The sequence below is a fragment of the Oryctolagus cuniculus genome, chromosome 8, assembly GCF_051225735.1.
Source record: "Oryctolagus cuniculus isolate XC-2025 breed Fujian yellow rabbit chromosome 8, ASM5122573v1, whole genome shotgun sequence".
NCBI classification, from domain to species: domain Eukaryota; kingdom Metazoa; phylum Chordata; class Mammalia; order Lagomorpha; family Leporidae; genus Oryctolagus; species Oryctolagus cuniculus.
The window spans coordinates 21688305-21708010 of NC_142874.1; the positions used below are offsets into that span (position 1 = coordinate 21688305).

The 19706-nt window shown below is 57.8% G+C and overlaps 1 protein-coding gene across 2 annotated transcripts in view; it reads right to left on the bottom strand.

Moving 5' to 3' along the window:
• The window catches only part of LOC138843573 (phosphatidylethanolamine-binding protein 4), a 196775-nt gene that overhangs the window by 166898 nt on the left and 10171 nt on the right, over positions 1-19706 (bottom strand). For both annotated transcript variants that reach the window (XM_070048173.2, XM_089302015.1), the window contains exon 3: positions 15220-15346. In XM_070048173.2, the coding sequence (XP_069904274.2) occupies positions 15220-15346 (127 nt within the window). The remainder of the gene's footprint in view (positions 1-15219; positions 15347-19706) is intronic.

Consider the following 19706-nt stretch of genomic DNA (forward strand, 5'->3'; position numbering starts at 1 on the left):
ACACACACACACACACACACACACACATCTCCATGTCTGTGCCTTTCAAATAAATAAGACAAATAAATTTTTAAAATCACTTAAAACAGAAAGTATAAACAAGCACACAGATTTGGGAGCCGGGAGCCAGTGTTCGAGTCTTGGCTTCGTCAGCCACCGGCTGTGTGAGCACAGGCAAGTGGCTTAGCCTGTCTGTGCCTCGGCGTCCTGAGCCGCAAAGCGGGTACATGGGCTAATATTTGCAAAGTGCCGAGAGCAGTGTCTGGCACACGCCAGTGTGTGCTAAACAAAATGAGATCCGTGGGCCAAGGCAGTGGATAGAGAAGACGAGGCATTCCCAAGGAATGTGGCTGAAGTTCAAAGCCGCTAACTTCGCGTGCCAGAGGCAAGCCGTTCCTGAATGGGGCTGCAGGGGAGGAGGCGCACAAAGGGTTAAACCCCCAAGTACACAGAAAAACAAGTTCCATCTGGTCCCTGGGACAGAAAGCGACAGCCTGCAAAGCCCCCCGCCCGGGCTCCTGCTCAAAGGACACATTGCTTTTTAAAATTCCAACTTGTGGCTGCCTCCGTCTATAAACCAACCCGTTCTCCGCACCCTAGAGCTCCGAGCAGGGTTTGCAAATGGCAGCGAGGCGCCCGCGTTCCCAGAACAAGTGTGGGGACGCGTCTGCACTGTTGTCAACCAAGGTCACTGGGAGCCGGCCTCCTGCTTCCCAAGGGGCTTCACCGGGCAGGTGCAGCTCTCCCAGAGCACACGGGGAGGGCCTGGGGCTAGAGGTGGGATTTCCATTCAGATGCCCACTGTCTCAGTGACCTGTCCCCCGGTTGCTCATCGACACGCTCACGAAGACGGAGCCACCTGCCCCTAGCTCCCAGCACCGCTGCTGTGACGCCGTCCTGTAGAAGTGGGCTGAGAGCTGGCTGAGGTTGAGCTAGACACCATCAGATGCTCTGTGGGGGCTCGCAGCCCTGTGCAGAGAAGCCTGAGTGGGGTGGGGGCGGCTTGTGCCCCGGGATCCACAGCAGGCCCCCAGGGTCCTGCTCACCTGGGAGAGGACAGGCGACTGCAGGACACTGAGGAGTCTCCTGGGGACCTCTTCCCCAGGGCAGGACAGGGCTCCTCGGCTTTTCCCACCCCCACCCCAGACACGTGGCTGTGCCTGGGAGAGGCTGACTCCGGCACGGGCACTTACCCGCAGAGCAGGGAAGTAATTCACAAAAAGTTGGGCGATTCAAAGTTATGGTTTCCACAGCAACCAGCACTCAGACCATTTGGGTAGCTGCAGCCTTTCCTCTCTGTTCACTCCCCCGCCCCTCCCAGATAGCATTTTTCCTTATTATTAAAGATAGATGCATTCATTGGCGAACATATGGAAATGACAGACAAAGGCAAAGGAGAAATAAAAATCACCTTTAATTCCCACCCCTCAAGGTGATCCGATGTTAAGATTTTGCTAGATTCTCCATTTGTCTAATGTTTCCTTTTTGCATGCCTAAAAAGATGTAATTCCTGAAAATTGGACTACAGTGAAATTACTGTTTTATCATTTGGATTCTTTCATTCAGAAATACATTGTGAGGCTTTCTGGTAGCCTTAAGTAGTCTTTGACAACACGATGTTTAATAGCTATGTGGTACTTTTTTCATATGGAGAGAGTACCTTCCAGTTAACAAATCTATTGTTGAGTATCCAATTGATTTCTCCTCTTCTCCCCCTGCCTGCTATTTTAAATAACGCGACAATGAACATCCTTTTACATAAACATCTATGCATGTCTCTGGTTACATAATCTCGTTAGGGTAAATCCCTGGGACTAAAATGACTGTTTCGACACAATGAAGATGCCACTGGCTGTGGTCGGCATTGTTGCGGCACCCCCAGAGCAGGGGAGGCCACCTGTCTACCTGTACTGCACCCTCCACTGGAGAACAAGAGTACCAGGGGGCGGAGTCCTGGTGCAGGGGGCTGAGCCGCCACCTGCGATGCCAGCATCCCATGTCGAAGCACCAGTTTGAGCCCTGTCTGCTCCGCTTCCAATCCAGCTCCCTGCTAGTGCTCCTGGGAAAGCAGCAGAAGATGGCTCAAGTCCTTGGGCCCCTGCCACCCATGGGGGAGACTCAGATGGAGCTCTGGGCTCCTGGTTTTGGTCTGGCATAGCTGTGACTGTTATAGCCATCTGGAGAGTGAACCAGGGGATGGGAGATCTCTTTGTGCCTTTTCTTCTCTCTCCCTTTCAAATACATTAATATTTAAGATAATTTTAAAAAAAAGAAAGAACACAAACTGCCTTATGGTGAGCTTCACATAAAGTCTGCACCATTCTTAAAAATTGCGTGCCTTGAGCCAGCATCGGGGCACAGTGGCATAGCTGCTGCCGGTGACGCCAACATCCCACACGAGCGCCGATTCGAGTCCTAGCCATTCCACTGCTGACCCAGCTCCTTACTGATGCACCTGGGAAAAGCAGCAGCAGCAGATGGCCCCAGTGCTTGGGCCCCTGCCCCCGACGTGGGAGACCTCTATGGAGTTCTGGCTCCTGACGCCAGCCCGGCCCTGCCCAGGTCGTCGCCTGGGAGTGACATGTTCAGGGAGTGGACCAGCAGTTCTCGCCCGCCCAGGTCTCTCCTTCTCTCTCTGTAACTCTGCCTTTCAAATACATTTTTTAATGCATGTGTTTGCATCACAAACAGAAGAGAACTTCCTTTCTCTTTCTGTCCTCTCGCCCTGCACCTTCTTCTATGGGACACACATCCTATTCCTACCAGCTTCCAAGAGCCCCACCCCACGTGTACAAATGATAGTCATTTGCATGTCTGTGGCACACAGTCTCTCAAGTCTGCCCTTGGCCTTTACTTTAGCCAATGGCATTTTTTTTCTGGGGTAGAACTTTCAAAATATTGCTCTAGCTCACACCTGCCCTTCTCCTTATGATTCTGTCATTTGGTTTGATGCCTCACTGGCCTTCCGCACGCTCAGACCCTGTAAAAAAATTGCGGGTCGTTTTATGGCTCTGTGGGTTTGGCTGCCGGCTGACTGCTCTTAGCCACCTGGGCCCCAGGTAGAAGCTGGTGTTGGGCGTTTGCTCTGTAGCGGCCCGGAAGCAGGAGCCTCGCCGGCCAGGTCAAAGATGACGGTGAAGGAGAGGCAGGTGCCGGCTCTGGAGAGTGGCTGATGATCGGAAGAGGAGATAGCTCGTCCCCGATGATGCACTGGCAGAGGTACACCTCACAGGGCTGGGGGCTCTGAGGACGGGGAGCACCAGGTGTATGGGGAGCTAACAGGCAGCTCTGTCGGAGCTCCTTAGAAATCAAAGGCTCCTGACCCAACCCCAGCTTGACCGTCACTCTCAGCAAGATGAGGGGCCACAGGCGGCTTTGATGGCATTGCAGATCACCGAATTCCAGAATTCCACCAAGAGGAGGTGCGGGGCTTGGGGGGAGTGGGGGGAAACCCTGGCTTCTGCTCCCCTGACACACGGTGGGTGTCATCAGTCTAACCCTCAAGGGACCCTTGTCAGAAAATACCAAGCAGGACAAGTATCGCCTTGGGACAGGGGTCATTTTGGGACAGTGTCCAGGAAGAGGACGCTGGGGCAACCCCTTCCGTCTGATCTTGGGCCATCGCTGCCTTCCACTGTCGCTGTCCCGATCCTGCCCTCAGACCTCTCATGCGAGCTTGCCAAGGTCAGCTCGGCACCTGCTGACAAGCCGAGGCCGGGGCCATTCATCCACACGCCTGCCTGGAGTTCGCCATCTGCGTGGCCCAGTGTCCACCTTGGAGATCTGTTTCTCTTCAGCCACCAGGTATATGGGGAGTTCTCTGTGGGGCACACATCCTACTCCTATCAGCTGCCAAGAGCCCCCGACATGTACAAATGATAGCCATTTGCATGTCTGTGGCACACGTTCCCTCAAGTCTGCCCTTGGAGTTTACTTTTTTTTTTTTAAGATTTATTCATTTATTTATTTGAAAGTCAGAACTACACAGAGAGAGGAGAGGCAGAGAGAAAGAGAGAGAGAGAGAGGTCTTCCATCCGATGGTTCACTCTCCAATTGGCTGTAGCGGCCGGCGCTGTGCAGACTCGAAGCCAGGAGCCAGGAGCTTCTTCTGGGTCTCCCATGCGAGTGCAGGGGACCAAGCACTTGGGCCATCTTCCACTGCTTTCCCAGGCCATAGCAGAGAGCTGGATCAGAAGTGGAGCAGCTGGGTCTCAAACCAGCGCCCATATAGGATGCTGACGCTTCAGGCCAGGGTGTTAACCCACTGTGCCACAGGCCAGCCCCTAGAGTTTACTTTTGCTTATAGTCCCCCCCTTTTTTTTCTGGGGTAGAACTTTCAAATCTGCATTTGACGTGTGGTTGTTACGTGCCTGCCACATGACAGACACTGCCCTGGCGTTTGGGACACACCAACGACCAAACCTGACGGAGGTCCCTGGAGCTCGTGGTCTAGCGGGGGGCTAGCTGGGGGCAGATGACACAAGCCAGCAAAACACACAACGAAGAATGCACAGGTAGGAAGCCGATAGGGATAGCAGGACTCAGAGCGGTCAGAGGCGGGCACCTGCAGGCCTCCTTGAGAAGGTGACCTTGAAGCAAAGATGTGAAGGAGGTGAGGATGAGACCCCCCACCCCCACTCCCACCCCCAGACATTAGTGGGAGGGCGATCTGGCAGAGGCCAGTGCCGGTCCAAGGCCCTGAAGCCTGCTGAGTGTGGACCAGAAGTGGAAAGGAGGCCCAGCAGGCCGGCAGCCAGGGGAGCAAGGCAGGAGGCAAAGTTGGAGAGGGGGCGAGCAGTCGGCCGGTGGGGTCAGGCAGGCCGCTGGTACCCCCTAGGCTTCGACCGTGGGCAATCGGGGCAGACAGGAGGATTGGGAGCAGAAGCGTGAGCAGATCAGACCTGCATGCTGCAAGCTCACGCTGTCTGCTAGGCTGAGGATAAGCTGGGCATTTGGGGCAGGTAGGAGGGACTAGGTCGGTGCTGGCCCTGGCCGGGGGTAGCAGTGGAGGAGAGGGGTAGCAGCTTCTGGACGTGTTCTCTTGGTGTACAGCTGCCTGGTGGCTCCAGGATGTCCCTCCGAGCAGCTGGAAGCTGGAGCTGCTCTTCACGGAGAGGGGGAGACATGGAGGAAGGGGGAGGTGTGTGTGTGGGGGGGTGCTGGTGCATTTGAGGGGCCAGCAGGAAATCACTGTTGTATAGATCTTGAAAGCTGTGACGTGGACGAGACCCCAGCCCCAAAGAGGAACAGCCTGCAAAGGAGCCTGAGAAGTGAAGAATGAAAGGGGGAGGCAATGCCCAGAGTGGGGCTCGTGGAAGCCAAGAGAAAAGAAATCTCTTGGAGGAGGAAGCGCCAGCGGCAAGCAAAGTGCAGCGACGGCCCTGGAGGGTGGGCACAGAGCCTGCATCCCTGGCTCTTGCTGGGGAGACAGACATTTGACGCATTTCCAAGTGAGGGAAGAAACCAAGGTCAGGAACCTGCGCGAGGTCACAGGGCTCCAAGTAGCGGGGCAAGGATTTGCACCCAGGGCTGCCTGGAGCCAGGGCCCTCTGCCGTTTTGCAGCCTAGCCCCTCGGGCTCCAAGTGCCCTGCAAACCAAGCTGTAGAGTCAGCAGCTCTCGTCCCCACGCCCTGTGGTCCCCACACTCAGGATGGCCCGTGGGACGGCTAGCACCAGGGACGGAGGGCTGGGGCACTGCCAGCACCGTGTTTTCTTTTTCTTTCTTTCTTTCTTTTTTTTTTTTTTTTTTTTTTTTTTTTTTTTTTTTTTTGACAGGCAGAGTTAGACAGTGAGAGAGAGAAAGAGACAGAGGGAAAGGTCTTCCTTTTTCCGTTGGTTCACCCCCCAAGTGGCCGCTGCAGCCAGCGCACTGCGCCGATCCGAAGCCAGGAGCCAGGTGCTTCCTCCTGGTCTCCCATGCGGGTGCAGGGCCCAAGCACTTGGGCCATCCTCCACTGCACTCCCTGGCCACAGCAGAGAGTTGGCCTGGAAGAGGAGCAACCGGGACAGAATCCGGCGCCCCAACCAGGACTAGAACCCGGGGTGCCAGTGCCGCAGGTGGAGGATTAGCCTAGTGAGCTGCGGCGCCGGCCAGCACTGTGTTTTCTAAGTCATGTTCCTCGGGGCAGGCTGTGACGGTGCACTCAGGGCCACCTGCCGGCGTTGCACCCAGCTCATCAGCGGCCTGACCCTGGCGGGCACCAGGAGTTGGTGGCCCTGGGTTTACAGCCTTCAGCTCCAGGCTGCGTGCACTTCCACAAGCAGGGGTGCACACCCCCCCCGGCCCCAAATTGGGGGCCTTCTGTTTCTTCCATCACCCGCCAGGTCTCCTCCACCTGACCTGACCTTTGCAAAGCTCCTGTGCCGGCCCTCGCTGGGACTTGAGGCGGGATGACGGTCATGTGTCTCCCCCTGGTGTTGGCTCTTCCCATTGCAGCCCAAGGAGCCCTGAGAAGGCCATCTGTGCCTACCCACAGTGTGCACTCCCTGCTGCAGGCGGGGGCCCCAGACCCCTGGCTCAGGTCCTCTGAATTCCCAGTGCGGTGGGAAGAACACAGACCCGAGGGTCCCAAGACCCAGGGACTTCTCCTGACCCCACCTGGGGTTAGTGGTGGACACAGAAAGTCACTGAAGTGTGCTCCCCTCGCGGCCCTGCTCTCCCTGGGCTGAGCCACTGCCACAGCTGGGCGCTTTGGCCAGGCCATTTGCAAAGGGATAGGCAGGTCAAGAGGAATGCCCAGGGGCCGGCGCTGTGGCATAGCGGGTGAAGCTGCTGCCTGCAGTGCTGGCATTCCATACGGGCACCGGTTCAAGTCCCGGCTGCTCCACTTCCCATCCAGCACTCTGCTGTGGTCTGGGAAAGCAGTAGAAGATGGCCCAAGGCCTTGGGCCCCTGCACCCACGTGGAAGACCAGGAAGAAACTCCTGGCTTCGGATCGGCACAGCTCCAGCTGTTGTGGCCAACTGGGAAGTGAACCAGCCATGGAAGCCCTCTCCCTCTCTCTCTCTGTCTCTCCTCTCTCTCTGTAACTCTGACTTTCAAATAAATAAATCAATCTTAAAAAAAAAAAAAAAAAAGAGGAACGCCCACCCCTTGCTCCCTGCCTCCCTGTCCTGTTTCTTCCCTGGACCTGGCGCTCGGCGTCTGAGGACACAGCTGTACCAGTCAGGAAGCCGTGCTGTGGTGTGGTCAGAGGCTTGGGCACTGGACCCGGCTTCAGATCCGGACCCTGCTGCTCTGCTTTCTGTGCCTCAGTTTCCCCGTCTGTGAAATTCTGCCTGCTGCGCTAGGGGCTGCCAAGCTTCAGAGTGAGCAGGGCACGGGCGGCTGGTAGGGACGGAGTGGGTGGAGGCCGGTGTGTGCCGCAGGAGCAGGGGCGGGGGGCACCCAGACTGCAGGCTTGTCGCTGGCCTCGTTGGAGCAGGCTCCAGAGCAGGTGGGCACCAGGCTCTGAGCCACACCTCGGCCTCCCCCTCACAGCCCCACACCTGCCCAGCCTGCCTCCCTCTCTGCGCTGAGCTGTGATAAGGAAGCAGAAAATAAGGCACAGAGGCGAGAGGACCAGAAAGTGCTCATGGCAGGGAGAGGGCTTTGAGAACTGTCAGGTTCACCCTGTTATCAGCAGGAGACGGCCACCCAGCACCCTGCCGGGTCTACAAGCCAGAATCAGCCACAGCCTGACCTGGTGCCCAGGATGAAGATGCCACCTGTGACACCTGCACCGCGCAGGAGCACCAGTTCGAGTCCCGGCTGCTCCACCTCGGAGCCAGCTCCCTGCGAATGCGCCTGGGGAAGCAGCAGCAGATGGCCCAAGTAGCTGGGCTCCTGCCGCCCACGTGGGAGACCCAGGTGGACTTCCAGGCTCCTGGCTTTGACCTGGCCCAGCCCTGGCTGTTGCAGCCACTTGGGGAGTGAACCAGCGGAAGGAGAAGCTCTCTCTGGCTCTGTCTCTCCCTCTCTCTGTGTAATTCTGCCTTTCAAATAAATACATGTTTAAAAAAAAAAATCTCACTGCCCAGGCACTGCCTGTGTTCCTGCACAGGGAGGTCTCCGCCCTCGGGGAGTTCACATTCTCATTGGAGGGGAGAGGAGGAGCGGTGAGAAACTGACATGGGGTGGGGGCCCCTGTCCACTGCAAAGCTGCTTGACGGAAATGCCCAGGGAAGGCAGGAGGGGGTCTCAGGTGAGAGTCAAAGCCATGGGGACCGTGTACCGGAGCCCTTACGCTGTGCCCAGGTTGCCAGGACAGGAGGCGGGGGCCGTGGTGGTGCCCCAGGTTTTCTGTCAATCTTGAAAGGCCATATGGATCCAACGATGAGGCAGACTGGAGACACCATCACGGTGATCGTCACACCCTTGGTGGTTGCTGTGGTTGGGGGGGAGGGGGAACGGGCAGGACACGGAGGAGCTTCAGGGCCACGAGACGCCTCTTGCTGTGGCTGCCAGTCACCTTGCACGTGTCCACCCTCAGACATCACCCAGCACTGAGAGTGACCACGAGGGGTCGGCACGGGCTCACCAGTTGCGTCAGCCGTCACGCTGTGGGAGGGGGATGCGGGTGGGGGGCATGTGGGAACTCACTCTACTCTCGGCTCAGTTACTGCAAACCTAGAACTGCTCTCCTGAGTAAAACCCACTAGAAATAAAGGCCGTCTCCTCATCTGTCAGAGCAGGCACCTGCCCCTGCCTGCCCTTGACCCCGTGCGGCTGCGACTCGGGTCAGGCGGACCCTGTGGAGAACAGTGTGCTCTCCAAAGTGGCCGGGATGCACGGTCCTTGGAGGAGCCAGAGACATGGTTCATGTCAGGGTGGCAGGTGTCCCCACGCTGGGTTCTTGGCAGCCTCCACCTTGCCGGCTGGCAGAATGCACCAAGCACCTGGCCCCGCCTCATATTCTCCTCCTTTCCCATGCGACACAGAAGCCTTAACACTTTTTAAAAAACCCACAAGGGCCAGCGTCGTGGTGCAGCAGGTTAAGCTGCGTCCTGCACTGCATGCATCTCACACAGGCATCGGGTCCTGTCCCAGCTGCTCCGCTTCCAATCCAGCTCCCCGCTAATGCGCCTGGGAAAGCAGCGGAGGATGGCCCAAGTGCCTGGACCCCTGCCACCCACCCACGTGGGAGACCCGGGTGGACTTCCAGGCTCCTGGCCTCAGCCTGGTCCAGCCCTGGCTGTTGCGGTCATTTGGGGGAGTGAACCTGCAGATGGAAGATATCTCATCTTTCCCTTTCTGTCTACAATTCTGCCTTTCAAATAAATACAATCTTTTTAAAAATCTACAAAACCTCTCTCAAAACTCTTGAAGCCACCACCCCAGTCCTCTGAGAACAGGTGCCATGTCCCCAGAGCAGTCCAAACGTGTGCGCTCATCCCGGTGAATGCCCTGACAAAGGCTGGCAGCTATTTTAAAATCCAAGAAGCCTTTGCTGACACTCCCAGGAGACTGCTGTGAACAGATCACGGGCATGGGAGCAGCCCCCTACAGACACTCACTCAATGAGACACACACACACACACACACACACACACACACACACACACCAGGCTGCACAGCCACTGCACTCTCCTTTCAGCCCACAGAGATTTAAAAAAATGTAAAAATGTAATTTGACCTGAAAAGCACTTGCAGCCTGCTTCCCCAGGCCTGACCCTGTGCTGTCAGCCAACCTCAGATGCGGCTCTCAAGCAGACACCTGCTAGCTTGGGCTCCGGCAATGCCTTTGTGCTAGGGCCCCACAAAGCTTCCTTTTTATTTTTTTTTCTAAAAAATTATTTATTTGAGAGGCAGAGTTACAGAGAGAGGTAGGGGGAGGTTTCCATCTGCTGGTTCACTCCCCAGTTGGCTGCAACAGCCAGAGCTGCGCCAATCCGAAGCCAGGAGCTCCCTCTGGGTCTCCCATGTGGTTGGCAGGGGCCCAAGCGCTTGGGCCATCCTCCGCTGCTTTCCCAGGCGCATTAGCAGGGAACTGGATGGGGAGTGGAGCAGCCGGGACTCCAACTGGTGCCCATATGGGATGTCAGCATCACAGGCGGTGGTTTTACCCGCCACACCACGGCGCTGACCCTCAGCAAAGCTTTCTTAAAAGGCTCCCAGGGCCAGGTTCAGGTGCGATGAGAACTGTGAACCAGAAGCAGTGAGTACGATGCCTTCAAAGCAGGTTGAAGGATAAAGAGGGTTGGGAATGGAGACACAGAAGCTGGCCTGGAGGGAGCCAGTGCGCTCCCAAGTTCACTGGGACAGCAGCAATCAACGTGCTGACCATTAAGGGGTGTCCAATGGGCAGGGCAGCGATTGGATCTGTTGGTGTCTCCAGCCCCGGGTAGGGTCCCAGGCAGAGTTTCTCTCCGTCCAGATCTGCTCCAATGAATGGGTGAACGAGCACCCGACACCCCAGGCCCGGCATGGACGCTGGGTGGGGGCTGTTTTCCAGCCATCCAGGTGGACTAGGAGGCAGGGGAGCTGCCGTCAGCGGCTGGTTCTCGCACCGCCTGGCTTTGGTGAGTGTGAGCTGGGGCAGCCCCGTCATCTCTCCCACTCTGTCCATCTCCCAGTGTTGCTAGGGGGATGCTCCAGGCCTGCCCGGGAAATTTCTTTGCAACCTGATGATCGTTACTGCCCTCTTACCTGGCCCCCTGGTACCCAGAGGTGCCCTGATAAAGGTGGCCGGGCAGCTGGGCTGGCATGGGATTTTAGCAGAAGTGACCAACTGAGTTCAGGAACCAGGGGACAAGGGGTGAAGGGACAAGTTCGTAGCTTCTGGGTGCCGGTGCTCTCCTCACCCGCCCCCCACGCCCCCACTGGTTCTACCTGCCCATCTCTCCATCGCCTTTGAGAACCTCAGCTGTCCCCTGAGTACTCCATCCAGGTCTGCTAGGTGGGGGAGTAGCATCTCTACTGCTTTCCCCGGTGCATTGCAGGGAGCTGGATCAGAAAGGGAGCAGCTGGGACTCGAACCGGCAATCGCAGGCCACTGACTGACACAGGCCCAAACCCTCAGAAAGCTTGCCCCTTCTCCCCACCCTTCTCACCGTCCCAGTCTCGTCATCACGACGGCATCTGCCACTTGCTAAGCTCTGACTGGGCACTAGGCACTGGGTTACAGTCACATCTCAGTGATTCCACTCCAAACCATCACTCCCTGCATTGGTGGACCCCTCACCCCATCCCAGCCTGACTTTCTGCTCCCAGCCCACGGTCCTGGGATAACAGAAGTCTTCAACTTGCCCAGGTTGAATTTATAATTAAAAACAACACACACACACACACTTCTACGAGTGCCAACGCAACAAAGTGACTCCCATGCAGTGAAGCTGTGATTTGCATTTTGAACTTGGACCTTTGCCCTGGTGAGTCAATGCAGTCCTACCCACTCGCAGTCAGCCCCACGGTCACGGTCAAGGTCTCGAGGGGACACGGCCGGGCGCCCTGCCGTGCCCTGAGCTTCCGAGCTGGGATGTGCTCAGGAGGCCAGGGGCACCCGGTGCACTTTGAACTTGACGACATTTCCGCCTTCGGGCCAGCAGGACGCCGAGGTGCACCTGTCCGCAGCCATCTCTCGAGAGCAGTACCCAGGCAGGTGAGAATTTGCTAAGTCCCACAGCTTGCCCCAGGGGGCCTCTCCCAGCTCTGAGCCTGGAGGCCTCCCCATTCCTGCCCCTTCTTGCCTGCACCCCTCTTTGTGTCTTCTGCCACGCCCACACCCTGAGCCTTCCCAGAGGGCTCCAGCTCTCAGGGCTGCCATCCCCACGGCACTCGCCCGTGGCCCCTTCCTCCCACCTCCCAGCCGTGGGGCCTGGCAGTGGGGCATCTTCTGTGCTCCACAATCCATGGCCTGCTCCTGTCAGATCCGGGATGCCCCTGGGGGGGGGCTGCTCCTCCTGCAACAGCTCCCCTGGGAGCACTGCATGGCTTCCCTTCCTGCCCCCAACTCACACCCAGGCCCAGGGGTCCACTAGGCTCAGTGGTTTCTTCCAGTGCCCCAGTATCCCATCCCCCCACACCCCACCACAGGGCTTAGGCAGCTTACACTCCCTCCACCTGCCCTCCGTGCACTCCCCCGGCCACTGTGGGGTCTGCAAGGCCGGTAGGGCTGGGGGTGACTCGGGCACTGAGAACGCAGGGTCTTGCTCTCCTAGGGTTTATGGAACGGTTGCAGCCGTGAGGGAGGAAGGAGTGGCTGCTGTCCACAGCAGAAGCAAGCAGACTCGCTTAGAGGCTCGGGACATTTGAAATGCTCAGAGAAAGAATGAAAAGATCAACCAGGGGCGGGGCTGTAGCCCAGACAAAGGCAGGCAGGGAAGGCTTCCTGCAGGAGGTGGCACGTTGGTTGGGGCAGGACGCGGCACATTGGTTGGGGCAGGACGCAAACATGAGGAAGTAGCAGGCACAAAGGGGTGCAGGAGGGAATACCCCTGGCAGGCGCCCACTGCACCCCCACCCCCGGCCAGGGCCCCGGGGCTGCCTGGGGAGCAGGGGTCCCTCTCTGGGCACGAGTGGCAGCTGTGGCTGCTTTGGTGGCCCTGCTTCCATTGCCCCAGCAGCAAGGCGCCGTCCCCACCGAGCCAGGCACCACCTCAAGCCTGTCCCCGTCAGACCCCACGACCCCCTCCTCTTCTCTCACTAAGCACCCAGGCTTGTGGCCCCCTATTCTCAAGGGATCCTGTCCCCGGCTTGTACCTGCTTCCTCCCTGCCTCTGCCCCCGCCCGCGCCTCTTCAGGGAGGCCGCAGCCAGCCCCTCCTCGGCAATGCCTGTGCTGCCTCCCCTTGCCATTCCAAGTGCCCTCGGACTGCGCCTGCGCTCCCCGAGGTCTCCCTCAGAGCCCCGGCCAGGAGTGCGCCGGTCAAGGCCCAGGACACTGGATTTAGGCAGACCTGGTGCAGCTGCTCTCCTGCTCAGGGTCTGGCCCCAGAGGCTCTCTTCCCCTTCTCCTGATAACCAGCACCCCTATTCTCCCCCTGGGGGCCCATCCTCTTCTGCTTGTGGTCCTTGTACCTGAAGGGGGGCTGCCCAGGGCCACTGTTAGTGACCACGCGAGACAATGCCTGTGACTTTTGCATGGTTGGAAAAGGTCACTCTATTTGCACCAGGACGGATAACCTGGTCAAATGCAAACCTGAGACTGTTGGGGCCATTTGTGTCGCCACAAGGGAAGAGTCTATTTACAAATAAAACAGCACAGGAAAAGAAAACACACACACACACACACACACACACATACAGAGATAAATTTCTGGGAACAGTTGTGCGAGGGCCTGGATCCAGCCATGCCTGATGTTGTTAGCCCTGTGGTTTTCGGTTTTGTGAACCAGCAAGTTCTCCTCTTTCTCTTTTGGCCTAAGCAGGTTTGAGTTGGCTTTGGTGCTGGCCACTGGCAGTCTCGACTACAGAAATCCTCCACTTGTAGCCTTGACCGGGGGTTGAAGGAATTGACACATGCATGGAGCCCGGCACACCGCAGCGCTCCGTGAACGGCAACTTTTGATGACTTTGACTCTGTTTTCTCATAGATCTATTAAATTTCCATAAACGGGAGCTCCATAGCGGTGGAGCACTGTTTTTTTCCCTTTCTTTCCACGACTTCAGACAAACCTTACTTTGTGAAACCCATACCCTCCCCAACATCATGGGTCTTTAAGCGATCTCTGTGTTCCAGTGCAGCTCTCTTTCCCACCGTCCCCTGGGCTGAGACAGCTGGGCTTCCCAGCAGAGGGCGGGTTCAAGCCCTGGAGGGCGTGCTGTCCCGTGTTATGTGTATCGACCCAGCTTTCAAGCCGGCGTCAAATCTGCTCTGCTGAAAAGTCTCCACTGCCATCTAGTGGATGCCTGCAGTACTACAGCTCGCAAAAGGGAGCGGGCAGCCTACTGTCCCTTGGGAGTCATCCCTGGCCTGTGAAATTCTCCGGCCCCACTTGCTCACTCTTTCAGTGGGAAAGCAGAAGACAAGTGAAACCCTGGTAAAGCCAAGAGTTTTGCTCCGGAAGTAGCACGGCCTTGTCCCTAAGTGTCAGGGCTCCTTGTCCTGCTCCTGTGGCCTCCTGCCTCCCGCCCCAAGAGTCAGATCACATTCTTCTTTCTCTGCTCCTCTTGCTGTCCTCAGGGGTGACCCAGGCCAGAGGCCCCCAGGGAAGAGGGCTGCTGTGTGCGTGTACATGGGAGCACCCATGTATGCATGTGCACAGTGCGTGTGTGTGCAGTGTGTCATAGGCACATATATGCATGCACGTGTGTTAGACTCACAAAGGGCAAGACCTATCACCAGTTATCTGTTCTCTAGAAGCAAAAAGCACTTCAAGAAAGGAGGCCGACTCGGGCCCTCCACACCTGTGCTCGCCTCCTCCAGCGCCTCTGCCTGGCCACAGCTCCACTGATGGTGGCCAGGCCCTGGTGTGGGCAGCATGGAGCCCCCAGGCTGTGCCCAGAGACAGGAAGGGCCCTCTCCTCACCATGCCACACAGAAGGGACCGGAAGGTCAGCCTCTCCCTGACCTAAGTCCTTCTGTCCCCACGCATTGGTGACCCGAGCCCCCGTAATGTCACAGTCCTCGCACCCACGTTGAACCCTGTGCCCAAACCCAGCAGACAGCAAGAACTCGGCCTCTGCCCGACACCTGGGGCCGCAGCCCCACCCCCACACCTCCATGCATTTCCCCAGGCCGCCAGACCCCTGGGGCCAAAGGAAGCTTCCGGAACAGCTCGGTGCTAAGTCCCTTTCCTTAGAGGAGTGCTTATTTGCACTTCTTATGATTTGAGATGACTGGGGGCAGAGGAGGCGCGTGGGCTCTGTCGCAGCTGTGGGCTGATGGCCTCTGCTCGCGTCGCCACCCTGGAAGCCCTGTCCGTCACAGACCGCTCCACGGGGGCAGCCACCCTGCCCCTTGACAGGAAGCTCCCCCTGCACCCCTTTCCTGGGCTCTGCTGACCCCAAAGCACACACTCCCGACTGCTTTTCATCTTGACCCTGCAGAGCCAGGCTCAGGAACCCCCAGAGTAGGGGGTCCCAGAAGAGCACGGGCCCCCAGGACACCCCAGCTACAACCCTCCACCTCCCCAGCCCCTCCTGGAGGCCACGGGCCCGGCCCGGGAAAGCACATCCTGATGGCCACGGCCAGCACTGCCCCCATCCCCTTGAAGCACGGGGCTTCAAGTCACCCAGATCTGCAGGCTCAGAGGCGACACACTCCCTCCCCCAGCCCCAGCCCCGCCCTGCGCACTCACGTCCAAGGCCCCGGGGAACTTGACTATGGGCTCCGACCAGGAGGTGATCTTCTGTCTGAAGTTGTCGCAGTCGGGAATGAACATGCAGCCGATGTTCCCCAGCTCGGGGTAGAAGACGCCGAGGCCCCTAGGGAGAGAGGGAGGGGCAGGCAGCCCCGTCAGGCTTCAGGGGCTGGCCTCGGCCTCCTCACCTGGAGAGGGGGGCAGCAATCCTGGCCGCCTCCGAGGATCAGCCTGGGTGGGGGGTAACGTGGGGAGCGGCACTTCCTGTGCATTCTAGGTGGCCAGGAAGTGTCAGCTCTCGCCAGCGCTAACCTCCCAGGAAGGCACTGGGTGCTTGCAAGGGTTCGTGGAACAAACAGCAACGCACACCTGACAGCCATACCCACGCGGGATCTTCAAAAAGTTCATGAAAAGGCGTATTACGAAAAAACCACACATGCGTTACGAAAGTGCACCTAAATTTTGCACCTAAATATTTGCACCTAAATAAACTTATCTTTCAACTCCACCATTCTACAAGCTTTCCTTTAAAGTTTTTTTTTTTTTTTTGAAAGACTGTGTTCCAGAGAGAGAGATCGATTGATCTTCCATCTGCTAGCTCACTCCCCAAACGGCTACATCGGTCAGGACTGGTCCAAGCTGAAGCCAGGGGCCTGGGACTCCGTCTGGGTCTCTCCCATGGGTGCAGGGGCCCAGGTACTTGGGCCATCTTCCACTGCTTTCCCAGGCGCTTGAGTAGGGAGCTGGCTGGGAAGCAGAGCAGCCGGGACTCGAACCAGCACTTCGCTATGGCACACAGGCATCGCAAACAGTTGCTTAACTACTGCACCACGACGCCAGCCCCCCTTCGAGAGCCATTGTGTACACCTTAGGGAACTAAGTCTGTGTCTTGGGGTTTATAAAACATGTACCTGTCGTGTTTTAGGGATGTTCTTACTATAGAAGGAGAGGGTTGGCAGTCATGGGGGAGACCTCTGCCCACTAAGCAGTCCAGAGCTCCCCAGCCTCAAACCTGAGGAGTCTGTTTCTCAGGGCTGAGCACCACCTACCCCAAATGCAAACGCCCTCACCACACCTGGCGTGCCGGGGCAGCAGGGCGCTGCGAGGCTCTGGCTTGCTGGAGCAAGGCTGCAGACCCCGGCACCGGCTGTGGCCTCGGGCGGACCCGGCTCGTCCACGACCTCGCTGGCACTGCCCTTGTATATCTGAAGCTCAGAAGGCTCAGCCAGACTTTTGGACCGATGTGAAAACGGAAAATCTTTGTGCAGCCTTGCTGTCATTTTACAGGCAGAGAGAGGGGGAATCTTCCATTCGCTGGCTCGCTCCCCAAATGGCTACAGTGGGCAGGGCTGGGCCAGGCCCGAAGCCAAGAGCCTGGAATTCTACCCAGACCTCCCACATGTGCAGCAGGGGCCCAGGTACTTGGGCTGGTGGCACAGGGGGCGGCTTAACCCACGGTGCCACAACACCAGTGCCTCTTTTGTCAATTTATCACCAAGGGCCGGGTCTCTGTAGGGTTAGGTGGAGCTGCAGAGAAGGCTATGGGGCAGTGAGGATCCGGAGGGGGGGCCCCTGTGGTTGGGGTCTGGGCATAGCGCAGGGACAGCTTCCTGGTGGGGAGTCCCACGTTCCCTCCCCCGGGTCCAGTGGCAGCAGAACCCATGGTGCTCCAATCCCCCGGGGGTGGGGGGAGGCGCAGCCACAGGAGCCAGCACCCACTTGCTGGGCCCCTCGGCTTCTCTGTAGCTCTTTGTCCACTTACAGCAGTTCCCTTAGGTTGGCATGGTTGGGGCAGCTTTTGAAGGCGTGTTAGGGACAGGTTTTCCTTGGCCTGCACGGCTGCCTGTGGAAGGGCCGATTGATTATTTCTGCCACAGCTCCTGCCCCCTGCAGCCAGAGTGACGCGAGGTAGAGGAGACCCTCCACGGGCAGAGATGGGCGGCTCAGCACACAGCAACCCGAAGGGTAAAATCGGGCAATGGGAGGAGGCAACCCAAGGGCAGAGGGTTCTCCGCCCCCCCTCCCCTGGTAAGGGACCTCAGCTTTTTACCCTGGTGAAATTGCCACAGATGTTCAAGAATGAAACGAGAGATCAGCCCACTGCTTCCTGGCGAGTGGGCTGTCCCGGAGGGCGTCCATGTGCCCGCTGCCCCATCCACATGGGAGCGTGACCAAGTGGCAGGCACAGCCCTCTGTTGGACGTAGCAGTGTATCAGAGGCAGGTCGCCGATGGCCCGGAGCTTGGACACACCTCTGGGCAAGCTTGAGAGGAGCTGAATCAGACAACGGATCGAGCGAGAGTTTGCGCTAAAACACACTCAGGTCCCCAAAGCCGCAAAGGCGCCGTCTTCTGCAGTGCCCTCGCTGTACGTGTACCCAGAGAACCCCCTTGACAAGTGGAGTCAAATGAGCCCTTGGCCCTTGGCTGCACGAGGGACCACAGCCGAGGAGGCGGCACCGGCTGGGCTGCCCCTCGAGACCAGACGCCGCCCGTCTGTGCTATTTCGTTTAATTCAGTGTGACCTCAGAGTGGCCCTGCCCCTCTCCTCTCCCAGACGAGCAAAGTTAATTAACTAGCGCAACGCATCCAAGCCGTGAGCTGAGAAGGCGGAGGAGGTAGGTGGCCCCGTCGCCTGGGAGCCGTGCCCCCGGGTCACCCCCTCCCCTGAAATCGGTGGCCTGGATCCAGTGACACGCTCCTGATGCAGCAAATACTGCAGAAGCCGCCGGCAGCCTCTTCCAAGATTTTCTGCGAGTCAGCTTTTTGTGACCTTAGCCAAAATACCTGAGGGGAGCGACTTAGAAGGGGAGAATGTTTACTTTGGCTTGCAGGTTTGTAGGTTCTCAGTCCAAGATCAGGTGGCCCCTTAGTCTGCTGGAGCCAGAGGATGGTGGAGGGACAGGTGCTCATAGGGCGAGCCAGGAAGCAGAGACACAGGGAGCCGTCTCGTCCTGGTGTGCTCTCTGCTTCTATCATGACTGCCCCAGCCACCTCCTCCAGCCCAACCACACCCCAAAGGCCCCCCTACAGACACCATGACTGGAGCCAAGTCTACCCGACTCTATCCACCATTTATCCATGGACCAGTGCCATTAAGACTTCGGGGTTTAAACCTCTGCCTTGGGGACTGGTGTTGGGGTACAGGGTGTTAAGCCGTTGCATGGGATGCTGGCATCCCATATGGGCGCTGGTTCAAGTCCCGGCTGCTCCACTTCCGATCCAGCTCCCTGCTAATGCTCCTGGGAAAGCAGCAGAAGAGGCCCAAGTGCTTGGGCCCCTGCCACCCACGTGGGAGACCAGGATGGAGTTCCAGGCCCAGCCAGGCTGTTGAGCCTATTTGGGAAGTGAACTGGGGATGGAAGATCTCTCTTTCTCTCCCCCTTTCTCTGTTGTTCTACTTGTCTTTATATATATATATATATATATATATATATATATATATATTTCTGCAAGAGTTTGGGGAGCTGAATCCTGTTCAAATCATATTAGGGTTGTGAGACTGTAGCTTCTGCATGGAGGCCCTTTCTCAGAAGGTCTCCCTCCACCACCCCCACCTGTCCTCTGGGAGAAGTCAGCTGGCATGCTGTGAAGGGTTGTGTGGGGAGGCCACCTGCAGGGGTCCAGAGCCTGTGCATACCCCCACAAGCGAGCTGGGAGCAGAGCCCTGGCTCCGGACCACCCCGGCCTGTGAGACTTTGAGCCACGCCCAAATAACCTGCAAGCAGTCAGAGTTTGCAGCTGCTAGGTTGTGGGGGCATCTGTGGGTACAGCGACAGGGAACTAACCCGGTGTGGTTCTCCCCACTCTCCCCACACTACACAGGTTCCCTAGCGAGGCCTCAGCCTGAGCTGGATGGTCCCCCAGGTCTCTCTGTCATTGTAAGAACTGGATCAGAAGGGCTGGCTTTGTGGTACAGCACATTTATCATCCCAAGGTGAGCGCCAGGCTCCAGTCCCGGCTGCTCCACTTCTGCCCCAGCTCCCTGCTAATGCACCTGGGAAAGCAGCGGAAGATGGCCCAAGGGCTTGGGCTCCTGCCACCCACATGGGTGGGGTTGCTGGCTCCTGGCTTCAGTCTGGCCCAGTCCCAGCCATTGCGGCCTTTTGGGGAGTGAAAGTTGGTGTCCCCCTAGATTCCTTTGTGAGAGCTTAGTTGGCAGTGTGTGTGGTATTAGTATTAAGAGGTGGGGATTTTAGGCCCCAAGTACATTACCCTTATTAAAATCACCCTCTGAAAAGAGAGATTACAGACAGGCCTTCAGCCTAGTAGTTCAGACACCCGCAACCCATTTCAAAGTGCCTGGGTTTGAGTGCTGGCTCCGCTCCTAATTCCAGCTTCCTGCTAGTGTAGACCCTGGGAAGCAGTGGTGATGGTAAAGTCGTTGGGTCCCTGTCACCCTCGTGGGAGACTTGAATCGAGTTCCTGGCTCCCGGTTTCAGCTTGGCCTAGCTCTGGCAGGTGTAGGTATTTGTGAGGGGAACCA